The 15,491-nt window shown below is 29.8% G+C and overlaps 1 protein-coding gene across 2 annotated transcripts in view; it reads right to left on the reverse strand.

Moving 5' to 3' along the window:
* Positions 1–15,491, reverse strand: part of LOC142323073 (uncharacterized) — a 105,244-nt gene that overhangs the window by 51,398 nt on the left and 38,355 nt on the right. For both annotated transcript variants that reach the window (XM_075362229.1, XM_075362228.1), the window contains one exon: positions 11,602–11,780. In XM_075362229.1, coding sequence (XP_075218344.1) covers positions 11,602–11,780 — 179 coding nt within the window. The remainder of the gene's footprint in view (positions 1–11,601; positions 11,781–15,491) is intronic.

Genomic DNA, 15,491 nt, shown 5'->3' on the forward strand with positions numbered 1-15,491 from the left:
CTGAGCATATGACGTTGAACGTTGAGTTAGGCATTCTGTTGTGAACTATCTTCTTAGTCTTGAAGTAGCTGACCTTTTGTATCATCTTTACCTCCTGGATGGCTACTTCTTCTTTGTACATTGGGCAATTCTGCGATCTTGCCAAGTAATGTCCATGACAATTCACATAGATGGGTGGATCCTTGCACAGTTCATCTGGATGAAGTGGGGATCCACAAGAGCAAACCTGTTGCCTTGTACAGCATACTGGCGTGTGTCCAAGCCGTTGATATCCGAAACACCTCAGTAGAGTAGAGAATGAACGGACGCACTTCAAGCCTGTGGAAGCCAGCCTTTATCTTTTCCGGATACTTTGGTTTGTTGAAGGTGAGGACGTGCGACGCAGAGGGTACTTCTCCGTTGCATCGAGTATTCAATCGCCTACACGCTACAATATTATGTTCGAAAAGTTCTTTTACTATTTCCTCTTCAGTGCAGTTTAATAAATCTCTGCACATGACTATCCCTCAGAGGTATTCGAAGTGCCATGAGGTGAAATTTCAACATCCATTACACCGATCTTCTTAGCTTTAAGAAGCTGAGAAGACTGTAAATCATTGACAGTTTCGACGAACATTCCCAAAAGTTGTCTTTCTAACCTCCTTACGTGGTCCTCCGGCGGTTATTGTGATTCCATGCAAAATCACAAAAGGACTGACTTTTGTGAAATCTCCTTCACTTCTTCGTACAACCAAATACTTCGGTATGACTGACTCTTCAGCTGATATTTAGTTCGATTCCACTTTTTCTTATCACTAACATCGAAACTCTTCCTTCGCTTCGATCTGAGGCCAAAGGTTCTCCAAGACGAGGGTTTTTGTGTAGACCCTCTGCCACAGATAATGTGGAAGTAGATTGTTCCATAAAAAACGTTTGTCACCAGTCAATATGTCGTAAGGTGCGGGCGGAGAGACGGTTGGGCGTGCCCCGAGTCGTAGATCCTGCCTGGATTCCTCCAGTCAGCCGCGTCTCACAAATTTAACCCGGGTCGGGGAGCCAGGTACTGCCTGACCAACGATACCGACATCCCAGGGCTTGCACGTAGCAGTAAGGTCTCCGATACCCTTACCCACAGAACAATCACTGCCAAGGGCCGAAGTGACTGATACACGCTAGACGGCGCAAGACTTCGGCAGAGCAACCTCACAGCAGCCCACCCTCAACCCGGCTCCACAACGAAGAAGAGGGTTGAGCACTCCTCGTCCGTATTCCGCTCAACGTCGGCAAAACGGATCACGGTCATGCCCCCCGCCATCGCTGCAAACAGCGAAACCGAGAAGCACAACCACAACCAGCTCGGATAGCTCGGGACCACAAAGATGTTCAGTCCCTCCATAAATCTTTAAATCGCCCATATAGAATAAGGTGTACCAGTTTTTAATCTCCTGCTCGCGATTTTATATTGTGACCGTATCTTGCCTCCTTTAGCATGCTTGAAAGCAGATTGATAGCCATACAAAACCAGAGCAGACTCAGGGCGTCCCCTTGAAATATTCCTCTACTTACATTTATGGGTCCTGTTTGTATTTTTCTTGTTCCACTGTTTGCAATTAGTATCGTGCTCCAAGCACTCATTGCATGCCTCAAAAACCTAATTGTCTTTTCATCACTTGATAGGTTTCTAAGATCTTCGTCAGCCACGAGTGCAGCACACTATCAAATGCTTTTTTATAGTCTATATAGGCCATCCATAGATTTCTTTTAGTGTATTGGGCTTGTTGCATGGGTACCGTATCTATGATTATTTGTTCTCTGCTCCCCCTCGCGGCTTTTGCACATCCCTTCTGTTCCAAATGGAGGACATTGTTGGTTTCCAGGTGCTTGTATATTTTGTTGGCAATAATTGTTGTCAATAACTTATATGTTGTCTGAAGGCATGTAATGGGTCTATATTGAGCTGGGTTGTTCGTGTTATTACTTTTAGGCAAAAAGAATGTTATCCCCTCTGGTAACCACTTAGGTGTATTCTCTGGATGTTCAATTATACCATTATATGCCTCTGCTAAGATTGGATGCACTACATCAAACTTTTTTAGCCAAAAGCTATGCACTTTATCCGATCCTGGCGACTTCCAATTCTGAATGCGCTTAACTGCTTCCTTCACATCATTGAGTGTGATGTTACTGTAACCCATTGTTTCAATGTTCCTCCATTTTTCATCTTCTGCTTTTATCCGGGCGGCATTTTTATTATCTTCTGCGCTACTCGACCAGATGTTTTTCCAAAATTCTTCCACTTGTTCTTGGGATGGTGGTTATTATTATTATTTGTTTAACCGGTCTTAATGTTTTCTATTTTACTGTTAGTAAGGAATTTCAATATTTTTTTTTTAATTAAAATTTTTTTTTAATTATGAGAGGAAATAAAAAATTTACTGTAAAAAATTGACTGTTGTTAATATTATTTTTTTTTTATTCATTAAATATATCTTTTAACTTTTGATCTGGCCATAAATAGTTGATATTTCAGATCAAAAGGGCATTTCAGCATCCTTATAATGTTTTTTATTGCTTAAGAATGCCATAAATAAGGTTATTATTACTTCAACAACCAAAATGTTTATAAAAGTAAATTGAATTAGTAAAAGATATTAATTAATTTGTCATAAATGAGATTATTTTATGAAAAATTAATTTGTGCATTTACAGTTTATTATTTATTATAATATTACAAACTTTCTTTAAAAAATATAAATTTATATAATTTCAATGAAGAAAAATCAATTTTAGCAAGCAATCATGCAAGCATTTCACTGCACACCACTAGTCTTAAAGTGACAGAAAGTTTCCTATACAATTTAGAACAAAGGGTTATCCAGCTAATGGGACATCACTAATAATATTAAGGTTGGTGCTTGAGAGAAATATTTTGATAAAGAGTAGTATTGCATGTATTCAAGTTGATTATATCTCAATTGTTATTATACAGATATATATATATATATACAAGATTTAATGCAACAAATAACATCTTTACATGTCATATGTAACATTTATTTGCTATACTGATGTTTTTTTTCTCTTTACAGCTTAATTGATAATAAATAAATTGTAATTTTCTGCTATTTCGTAATAATAATGATTCACATCATAAAAGAATATGAAAATTTAAAAAGAATATGGTAATACAATGTCTATATTAAAAAAAATATAAATATATAATAATTTACCAATCTCATCACATCTATATGAACAAGTTTATTCTAACAAACTACTAGTTTGGTAAGTAAAGAATCTCTGTTTAATGGGCATGCTTTTTTAATGCTAAATATATTGTACAGATAAATATTTTATTTATAATGGAATGCCAGTAATACAAATCGATTAGGATTGAAAGAAGTTTTTATTAAAATTCAGATTACGCTAAAAAAAATTTAATGGTAAATTAGTAACTGAATGTTTAATATTTTGACATTTATAAATATATTAACATCCCTGTCTGCGCTATACATATAGTTACTTGTGTTTCTCATCGTGGTCAATTTTTTTTAATTTTATGTTTTGTTAGTAACCAGAGGCAGGTGCAGCTACTTGCTTTGCACATATAATAACAGTGTCAGTGATTGTGTCTACTGAGCCCCCATGCCATACTCCATCTCACCCCTTAAAAAACTGAAATTCAAAAAAATACTGAAAAGTTTTTAGATATCTATCTGAAGAGAATTTACAACCCCAAATCGACTGAATATTTCATTTAGTATAGTCGAAAACGGGGAACATTTGCAATCATTGTTGAAAATTTTTTCACCATCCTTCACCCCCTTTCAAGGTTGAATTTCAAAATATCTAAAAATTGTTTTTTTAAATATTCACATGAAGACTACACACACCAAAAATGAAATTGATATCTTTATTTGTTACTAAGAAATTAAAAAAATAATAAATTTCATTGTTACTCCATTTTAACCCTTTAAACTCAGAGTTTAAAAAAATCCTTACTTACGCACATACATTGTAAGAAGAATGTGTATACAAATTTTCAACAATCTATCTTCAGTAGTTTTTGATATATGTTGATTATTAATCACAACATGTTGTTTGATATATATATATATATATATATATATATATATATATATATATATGTTGTTATTTATATAATAAGTTATAGTTAAGAATTTTTTAGTAAATAGCAAGTTGCACCCTAGGAGTAAAATATAACAGTATAATTATTTACAAAAAGTAATTTTCATATGTTTAATGCTTATATGCATATTTTCTGTTTTCTAGTTTTTTAGTGCTTTTGCAGAGATCTCTGCTTCATCAAAACATATTAAAATATTGCTTTAAAAATGTAATTAAAAAATGTAAAATTGGAGAGATATATTTAGCATCCCAGTCAATGATAAAAAATAAACTATTCTTTTTATAATATATATAAATATGATGATTTAGTTTAAAAATTCTACTCAGTGTGATGTTTGACTAATGTTAAAACAAAACAAAAAAACTCACAGGAAAAAATATCAAATTAAATCAGACTGAAATTATGGTTTCAGAAAATTAATGCCAGTTATAGTCTGATGTAATATATATTACAGCAGACTATAAATAATTGAATTTTATTAGCCATTCAGAAATTATACAGTTTAGAAATTTGAAATATATATTATTGATCCTCTATAGTTTAGAAGAATTTATATAACTTATTATAAAAGTATATTTTATATGAACCTTGGATGCTGCTCCAATCAAGGTTTTTCCTAAATCCTTCTAAGCAAATGATGGATAAATTACTTTTTGTTATCTATAGAATAGCACACCAAAAATGTCCTATAAAACCTATATATTGTAGAATTGTTACACGATCTGAGTAAAGTGTTTATTTTTGTACGTGAATAAACTTGAACCATTTGAAAAATCAAAAATTTTTTTACAAAGTTTAATTAGTTTCACTACTATCATTAATCTAACAGCTCTTCTAAATTTTATAGTTATAAAAAACACAGTCAATTATAGATATTTATCAAGGTTATCACTGGAAATATAAACCAAACAACTTTGCCCTTTACATTTTTTACAAAATTAATATTTAAGTTATGCTGTTACTTAATGTATTTATTACTTAAATTAATAAAATGTATATTTCATTTATTCAAAATGTATAGATTTTTATTTAAATGTGGTCAGGTAGACTTTTTTCTTTGCTTTAATAAAACGGATTAAAATATTTGCTGTAGATAATGGGGCTTATTTTTCCTGAAAACAGTAAATTTTAAATCAATGCTATATTTCGTGTGTTGAGGTTAAACTTACAGTTTTAAGCTGTATTAAATTATATAATTTTTTGAAAGTAGAATTTTAGGAAAGATTTAAGGACACTGTGTTATCCCTGTTTACAATTGTTTTTTAGTCTCTATTTATAATGATTAATGATACAATTAAACCAGCTCAATAGATAAAAAAAAACATTATAAGCGTAAAAAGGTATTATTCATAATTAGTGATATTAGTTTTATTATTTCATATTAATTCTGTTTTCGTGGTTATTTGATAATACTTGTGATACATAAAAATAAATTTAATATATTATGCCGATCATTTTTAATTTACACTACCGCAAGCACAGACTGTTATTTAAATGAGTAACAACCAGAAATGTACTGTCTGAGATGACTGACTTAGTATGAGATGCACTGTTTCACATGCTACATGATGTTTAAATGCCCAAATTGGTCTTCATTTCTTTTTGTGTTTCGACAGTTAAAACCGGTTTAAACCGGTAATGAGTTTTAGATAGTTTGATTAAATGTCTGTAGATTTTATACAAATGAAACAATGATGCATTCATTCTTTGACATGTTTGTTACAAGTGGTTAGATTTTCTTCATATGATGTTTAAAAAAAGCATTATTTTACAGGCCGAAGAAAATATTATCTGAAAATTCTGATGCCAGACTATGTTGTGCTGATGTTATGAAGAAGTTATTGTTTATTTTGTACCTGTGCTCACTGCAGAATGTGTTCCCATCCGCTGCTGATTCGTTGTTCGTCAACATTGTTGCTGTAAGAACTAGTATACACTAAATTGTCATATAGTGTAATCGATTAGGAAGTAAATTTTATATTTCATTTTATTCTTTAAAAGTAAACTCCTTACAGAACACATTTATTTCTGTTATAAAATATGCGCATACATCCATGTATATGATTGATAAATATTTTTATTAAAATGTATCCTCCTAGCAGAATTAGTAGATATATATTAAAAATTTCTGTTTGTGGTGCTGACAATTATTTTATATATATTTTCAAAGTGCTTTCATAATGTATTCTTCTCTGTCAGCAGCAACATTAAATACATGATTTTAAATATATGATTTTATAATACATGATAGTTTTTAGTAATTTTACAATAATAAAAATCATGTGTAATCAGAGTTGTTGCTGACTGTGTGTCATAGTGAATACTATGACGAAAACTTTAACAGAAAGTATAAAATAATAATCAGCATTATAAAAATAAATTTTTTATTTATTTATCAATCTATGTACATATATACGTATGAACATGTTTAGCTTATTTTAATTTTAATAATTGTGTTGTTACTCACCACACAATGTGATATAAAAATTATCTTTATATTTACAGACACTGATATGTATCTGTACAGTTACTCATCGAGATGACTTATAAAGCATTGTTATATGCAACAATTTACTAACAATACTTTTATATTTAGTGTTGAAAATTTTGATAGAAGTAAAAAAATTACCTAAAGGATCAGATAAACTCCAAACAACTTTACTGAACGCATGTGGAATTCTATAAGTTTATTTTCATTATTCTGTATATGAAGTACTCTTCAAAATGAAAGCTTATCTATATTTATCCAAACTGAATTCCGTCAGTCTTCATTAAAAATATTCACATCTTGTATCCAGTTAAATAACATTCTTTGCAGCTGTAGCAAAGAGAAATAAAAACGTAGCTTACCAAGTGCTGTATGATCTACAGTACTTTCCGTAATCTTTTTGATTTAGACTTAATAATCTTGATCGATTAACTTTTCAAAGGAATTTATTTTATTTTGTTTAACTTAAAATTCTGCCCACAAAGAACATGAAATCTGATCATAACTGCGACTATAGAATGGGAATCATCACTGTCTGGATAATTTTGTGTTAATGAATGAGGGCTGTGATGTACTTTGTTTAAGCCCTAGCTCTCTTTTACATGTATTGTATCACAGTCACTGGATTATTGCATACACATTAAGTATATTTTACCCTTACTGATCTTCAAGATTAATTTTATTGATTATAATTGATTTTAACCAAAGCTAAACAGGTTTAATTATTTTTTTACTTTGCTAGTAAGATCTATTTAATTATTTGTAAATGTGTGAACATTATCCTATTAGATGCTTGTGAGATATTCAGCTATTTCTTCCTTACATATAAATAAATATTTACATGTGGAATTCTTCAGAATAATATAGATCCTATAAATATTTATAGGCTGAATTTTACCACATATAAAACTTCAGCAGGATTTTATGTTACTGTTTTAAAAATCAGTAGATTATGAAGTCAATCAGTTTATAGTACTTCTGCAATCACCTCTGTTGTCAGCAGTGGATCAGCTCAAATAGATACTGTCTGTTAAATATTTCAGTAATGGTGAATTATATAACCTTTACACTGATTAAAAATTCAAAACCTTTTGGTAATTATTAATTTTCATCACGTTATCACATTATAATGTTCAATAAATATATCTCAACAATTGTAAATTTTAATCATTAAGTTTCAAGTCATTTTTTTTATATCCCTCATCTTCTAAATAAAAGCAGTGGTTAATTTTTTCATTTTGAATGATCTTACATATCACTCCATCTTAGATCATGTATCTGAAAATACTCTTTGTTTTATTTTGTATTATTTTATATATCTTTATTTATTTATTTATTACTAATTATATCTTTGCTTGAATATAATGTTTGCTCATTGAATATTTTAAAGCAAGTAAAATATTGAAATATGATTTTTAAGATGTGTATTTTATACTTTTATTTTTGCCCCGTTTGGCTATTCCAGAAATTATTCTCGGTAAATATACATTACATTCCAAGAATATTTCAAAAAAAATTTAATTTTTGGGATAAACAATCCAGTTTTTTTAAATTTCATTTGTTTTAGTACTAAGAGATTCAGTAGTTTTAATTAATGCGTGCTAGCAGCTTAAGATTCTATTTCCTCCAAATAATTAATTAAGAACCAATCATATTATTCAGAGTTAATCACAGTAATATTGTAATGTTATGGAAAATCTTTTAAGTAAATATAAGATATTTAAATTTTCGTGATGTATCTGTGTAAACACACATCTTGATGATAAAATACTGCGTAAACATACTGATTTAATGAATCCAGTTAACTAATTATAAATAGTTCCAACTGTATTATAAATGTTCATATATTTTTGTGAATTGAGGTCAGATTTAACAAATAGAACAGAAATGAAATATTTAGTTCTATTTAAATCAGAATCTAAAAATACATATTCTTATTTCTAGCATTATTTGTATATGTGGAAATTAAAGTTTAGTATTTTTTTTATTTGCTGTTTTCTTGATTATAAAAAGAGCTATTGTTTTTAGAATACTGGTTCTCATTAAATGATATCTACCACATAACTCTGAGGGATCTAGACAGCAGTAAGTGCATAAAGTTAATTAATATTGACACACCTTTACGAAAAATATTCACTCAAGCTTAAACATCACATTCCTTTAATATCAAATGAAATTTTTTTTTTAGAAGAGTTAAGAAAAGGACAGTAATTGAAGACTCATGATCTTTTACAATTTTAGTTATTAAGTATAAATAGAAGCATTGAAAGAGGTTGATCTTAATCAGACTAATTTCATGAAGCTGTATTTTTACAATAGATTGTCATAATTGGAACCATTAATGATAGAATCCATTTCTTTGACATATTTATGTATCAGAACTGTAGTGTACGGGAAGGTTTGTTTAAGATAATTATAATAAATCTGCTATTAATACCACAGTTATAATTAATTATTAAAATACTACATTAAGATGGTAATGTATGGTCTGCATATCTAAGGTTTATATTACAAATTGTGTATATATCTTAACCAAAACTGGTTCAGTTAATAATGATGATCTAGTAATTAGAACTGATTCTTATACCACATTAAATTTGCTCATAAGTAGTACAGTATATATTTATGCAAAGAAAGAGTAAAAAAACAGTTAACAGTTATTGTTATAAAATTATAAATAGAAAATGTGATTGTAAAAATTATTTACTATAAAATAAAAACCTAAAACTAGATGTTCATTGTAATTTTATTAAGTAATCATTAATAGTTTTAGGGAAATTTTAAAAAGTAAAAACCATTGAATTCTCCTACCTTGGTTAGGTAGGAGAAATATGTGTAGTTTAATTATGTTTTTTTTAAATAACAAAAGAAGATTGATGTTAAATAAATAACCAGCGAATATAAAACACTAAAAAAAGATTATTGTGATGCTTATAAAATAAATAAAGATGATGTATAAATTTGTTAACTGTTGAATAGTTTTAATTCTTCTTTTTTTATTTTGACCACTTAAGGACTATATTCTAACATCCTTCATTTCTTTTTCCTTTTTTGTTCTCTCTTCCAAGAACCTATACGTTCTCTCTAATTGTCCTTTGCACTCTTCTGGCCATTTCGCTGTTGATTTTCTTTCCTGGTCTTTTGTTATCGGAAGCCTATGACATCATATTTTTGGTTTTAAAGGTGTCTATTTTTAATAAATTTTTCTGTAATATTTAAAAAAGTCTTTTTTAAATTCTTTACTCCAATTTATTTCTGTCCTGTGACAGAAGAATAAAAAATTGCCTAGTTAACTTATTTTTAATCATTCTGATGAGGAGACTTCTTTCTTTCTTTTCCTGTTTAGCCTCCAGTAACTACCGTTTAGATAATTCTTCAGAGGATGAATGAGGATGATATGTACGAGTGTAAATGAAGTGTAGTCTTGTACATTCTCAGTTCGACCATTCCTGAGATGTGTGGTTAATTGAAACCCAACCACCAAAGAACACCGGCATCCACGATCTAGTATTCAAATCTGTGTAAAAATAACTGGCTTTACTAGGACTTGAACGCTGGAACTCTCGACTTCCAAATCAGCTAATTTGGGAAGACGCGTTAACCACTAGACCAACCTGGTGGGTCTGATGAGGAGACTAAAGAACAGCAATCTTCACTCAGCATTGTGTTATTTTTTCTATATTTTGATATATTTAATAATTTCCATCTCTATGTCTGTAGGATCTAATATTATTCTTTTTTCCTTCTTTTCTATATTTTCCATATTTGTGTTCATGTTTAAGTACTCACATGCATATAAAATCTCTGGTTTTACTATCTGATTACAACAAATTTTTATTTTATAATAGTTTTTGAACATTTCCTATTTAAATTTAGTTTATGTTGAATTGTTTTCGTTTCTGTATTTATTTATTTGTTATTCTTATTATTAAAACCTTGGATGTTCTCATGCATGAACTTTAATGAAGAAGATGAGATGAATGAAATTAAAATGATAGGGAAAATAATTTGCTGGAACTGAAATCAAGACCAGCTGCTCTAGAAGCCACATACTGACAAATATGTACATTTATTGGTGGGCAGCCTTGATTCCCAAAAAAATATTTTATACTTTTTGTATATTAAGAATAATTATTTTTCTTATTGATTTAGCTGTAAGCTATTTTATAATTTTAAAAAAAAAAAGAAAAAATTATCAAATGTAATAGTTCCAATTATTAACATTCTATTGTAATTATTATATTAACAATTTGGTTCAGACAAATACAAAAATAGGCATTCCTTAAATCTTATAACAGAATTCTGGTTATTTGAACAAATTAATATATTTTAAAACATAATTTTATAGTTGTTTTTCTACAGCTTAATTCAATTACATCAATTTTTTCCATTTTTCTTCTACAACAAAATTTTTAAATTTACAAGAATTAAATTTTTTATTTCAGTAATCGATCTTCTGGCACAAGAGCTCAGAATTTATTTGAAACATGATTTGAAGTTAAGCAGCTAGATAGTTTTCTTATTTTAATTATCAAAAAAAGCGGAATCAAATGATGTTTTATAAAACTGTAAGCAATTAAACTACAAACAATCATTAATCGTGTTTGTAAATAAAAAAAAATGTTCATCATTTATCAGTTTGTTTTCAGATATTAATAACAAGCTGATACAAAATAATATGACACAAAAACCGACTAAAGTCATTCGTTAAATAAAGAATTGCAATATACTGTAAATATGTTTAAATCCATCACTAACTGGCCAATCAACTTTTTCCAGAAATAATTAAACACACTAGAGCACTGAATAAGTAATTATTCGCACAGTAAACTACTTATTGGAATATAATAAATATTATACGTGATACGAGTATTATCAGACACACCTGATGTTATTAATACTCGTATCTGTGAATATATATGTTTATATATACATGCGTATACATATGCAAAACAATGATTTAAAACGGTTTAATGATGAAATCTACCTGTCCCTTAGCTTTAGATTTAGGAAGTATGGGTGCACTACGATCATTGCATTGCACATGTTTTAGTTTTGTGCCTTGTTCAACCTCTTTCATCATATCCGTCCAGTCTGGACGTCTGCGTGGTCTTGACCGCAGCGCTTCAAGTTTGGATGCTTTATCTGCATTCATAGGTTTTCTTTCTGAAAAAAAATTATTTTACACTCATTTCCTTTACTTTAAATTTAGGTCAAGGAAATCAATATTCCCTCAACTTCTTCAATCAGAATTATGTGAATATGAAATGATTATTAAAATGAAAATATAATCGGGATACGAAATTTCACAAACACTGAACTGTAGCTGTAATATATTTCACAAGGCATTTAAAATAATTATGCAAAAATAAAATATTCTGTTTAAAATTATTAAAGCAGCCACAACATTCTTATGAAGGAACAACGTCCACTACACCCTTACCACAATATCATTTATGTGGTATGAAGAAAAATTAAATCAGAATTATCTCAAGCGAAAGACAATTGTACACAAAAGATGATCCTCAAAGACGAATTATTTTCTTTATATTTGGTGATTGATCCTTTACTTATTATACATAATATTACATCATCCATAGCTTCTTCAATGGGAAAAGATCTTAGTACTTCCCATGTCTGGTCATTACAGATGAGAAATTGTATTTTAAGCAGGTGACATGAGCCACAATGACATGGCGACTAGAGCTGACATAAGCCACAAGTTACACCTGAAAATAACATAGCTATTGTCAGTATGATGTCAAACTTACCATACCAAGCCTGCTAGAAAAGTGAAGAGTGAATCGATCTCCGGTTACCTTTTTCTATAAGCCATACATTTGCACATTATGCAAGCTTACCAAATTCCAGATGATATTTAGTTCTACAAGCGAATCTATTTACTATAGCGATCGGGTCTTAATGAACATCACTACTCTTAGAAAAATTAACCAATTAGCTCTTTTACAACACTTTTATTCCATGAGTCATAGACATTATAAAACTTGGAAAGACAGTGTAAAACAACAGATTAATGCATCCATTTTTGTTAAAAATAATATACGGTACTAATTGTAGGAAAATTCAATTGTATAATACCAAATCATAAAAATTGCAAAAAATTTTTTTTATATAAAATATAACTTAATCTACTAAACAACCGTATTATATACTAAATAATTTATATTAATCTACTAAATAACCGAGTTACTGACCTTCCATTCTTGCACTTGTATATTGACGTTACTATACTTCAGTTACATATTATTATGTTTATCATCGCTTAATTATCCAGCACTCCGCTATTCGAGTATTATGTCCACTTTAACACGGTTAAAATTTTATTATTTTCATATCGTTAGGTTTAATTACGTCACGTATTGTTAGCCGAGACTCACCGGTCTTTATCATTGATATTGACCAAGTAGAACTTATAAACTTTAAAACTGATCCGCTGCGTGTAATACTGTGTAATAACCATTATATAATTTAAATGCGATCGGGTTGTCTGTCTTCAGTTATGTAATTCTTTTGGCGGCAACATAAGGTTCTGTCGAAATGCTTGCTGGCATTGTAGCCAGAATAATTGTCGAGATTAAACAACAGAAGATATTGTACGGTATTCATTTTTTTGTTAGTCCAGGATGAATTAATAAATAAACTATAATAGTAGTTAAATATTAATTTATTTTAAATGGCGGAGTTCTTCGTTGTATATTGACTTAATTTTTACCGTTTTTACGCATTAAGTAAAACTTACAATAAGTTTAAAGTTTAAGAATAAACAGTAACAGTTCGAAAAAATCACACAAATCTTTTCGATACATTGTAAGGTGATGCCGAGTAAACGCGACATTTTTATAAAACCAGATGAATCTAATTACAAAATAGTTTGACGTTATTTGAAGTAATTTAATGAAATCTGAAATATTTAATTAATAAAGGGGACGTAATATTAACCTTTATTTGTTTAAATTGAAAGTTATAAAAATCTTAATTGTTTTAGTTACGAGTTGGTGCTTTAATTAAATTAACGGTTAAATTTTTGAGACGCGTAGTAAAACACAAAAAAAAGAAATCGATCTTTTACATGTTTTCTAATATTTATCTATTACTCATCAACATTAACGTAATAATTAATCTATCGATAAGAAAAAAACTCTTACTAAGTTACGAGCCGCAGTAATTTCTGTTGCAAAACAAATTAATCTGGAAGAATGATTTAGTAAGAAATTTACTTTAAGAGTTTTATCAGAATCGTAAAACGAATTTTCAAACGATTGTTTGAAAAATCTTATTTGGTCTACAAAATAGAGGGAGGGAAAATTCTTTAATTAAATATTATTAAATGCAACACATTTGGTTTTCATTTTATTGTGTTACACACCCAAAATAATGTACGATCACAACTTTTTAGCAAGTACCATTATTTTCTATTAATAACCTTTTTAATTTGGAGATCCTCAAAATATCTCTTTTTTAAATTTTAATATTAAAATAAACAATAAAGGTGATAAAAAAAGTTGATAATAAAGTTTTTTTAATTTAAATTATTTAAATTTCGAATTCAAGAAAAATAAAATATGAGAAACGCTTTGTCGGTCGGTATATGAATTCTACAACTGCTGCCTGACTTTTCACTTCGGTCACATATGTTCAGTCGGTTTAAGAAATACTTTTTTTCCATTTATGTGTACGATGGAGTCCGGTGAATAAGAATGTTTACTCGTGGAAGGGATTCTGAACCGTAGAATGGTTATTGGATTCGGCAAACTGAACTACAAACAGTTTAATATTTCCTTTTTTCCCAGAGGTTATGTACAACTTAATTTCAAATAAAAAAATTTTCCCTTATAAAGTAATCACTGGTAAAGGGTCAAAAATCTGTAAACCAACGAATCTAAGAAATGAAGCATTACGGACCGAGTACAGGTCACGAATCCGCTAGCAAGATGTACTTTTCTGAAACTGGTACGAACATCTTTTGTAGACTGAAAACGTTTGATCTTCAAAGATAGTTATTACATAGTCCTGAATAAACATAGTATAAATGTGTAAGTTTTGTGTTCCTGATAATTTTATAAACGAGTTTATTTGCGTGAAAACCCAAGCAGCAATATTATTTATTACACCGAAACTCTTTCTGAGGTTCTCATATATGGTACACTTTTCCATTAGATGCTTGACTTTAAGTTCTTTATTACATATACCGCACATTGGTCTTTCTTCGCCGATTAACAAATATAAATTTGTTATTCGCGTGTGATCGATTCTCAGTTTGGTCACCGCCACTTGTTCTCGGCGAGTCAGCTTCAGGTCGCTCTTCCATTTATATGGAGAAGTTTCAACTGAGTTTAGTTTGGTATTTTAATCTTCTTGAATCATTACTCCACCGGTTTCTTATTGTGTTAGTAAGACAATTTTTAACATCTGCCACTCGTACAGGAATTATATCCAGGTTATCACAGACTGTCGCCTTTCTGGCAGCTTCGTCTGCACTTTCATTCTCTGCAATGCCAGCATGCCCTGGAGTCCATACAAATACACATCGCAGTCCTGGTTTATTTAAAACATACAAAATAGACAGGATGTTTACAATAAGGACGTCCTTAATGTTCTTGTTCCGAATTGCAGTAAGTGCACTTAGAGAATCGGAAAATATTAGAACTCTCTTTTCGCAGTAGTGCTCCGAGTAGCGAAGAGCTTGCTGTATGGCAATAAGTTCTGCCATATAAACACTGGCCATATCTGGCAGTTTCCAAAAATGGGCTTCTCCATTTACATATATGCAGCATCCAATAGTATCTTCAGTTTTAGAACGGTCAGTATAAATTTTAATGTATTCTTCTAAACTACTGACGGTTGATAAAAATTCCT

The sequence above is a fragment of the Lycorma delicatula genome, chromosome 4 (genome assembly GCF_047948215.1).
Source record: "Lycorma delicatula isolate Av1 chromosome 4, ASM4794821v1, whole genome shotgun sequence".
Lineage (NCBI taxonomy): Eukaryota > Metazoa > Arthropoda > Insecta > Hemiptera > Fulgoridae > Lycorma > Lycorma delicatula.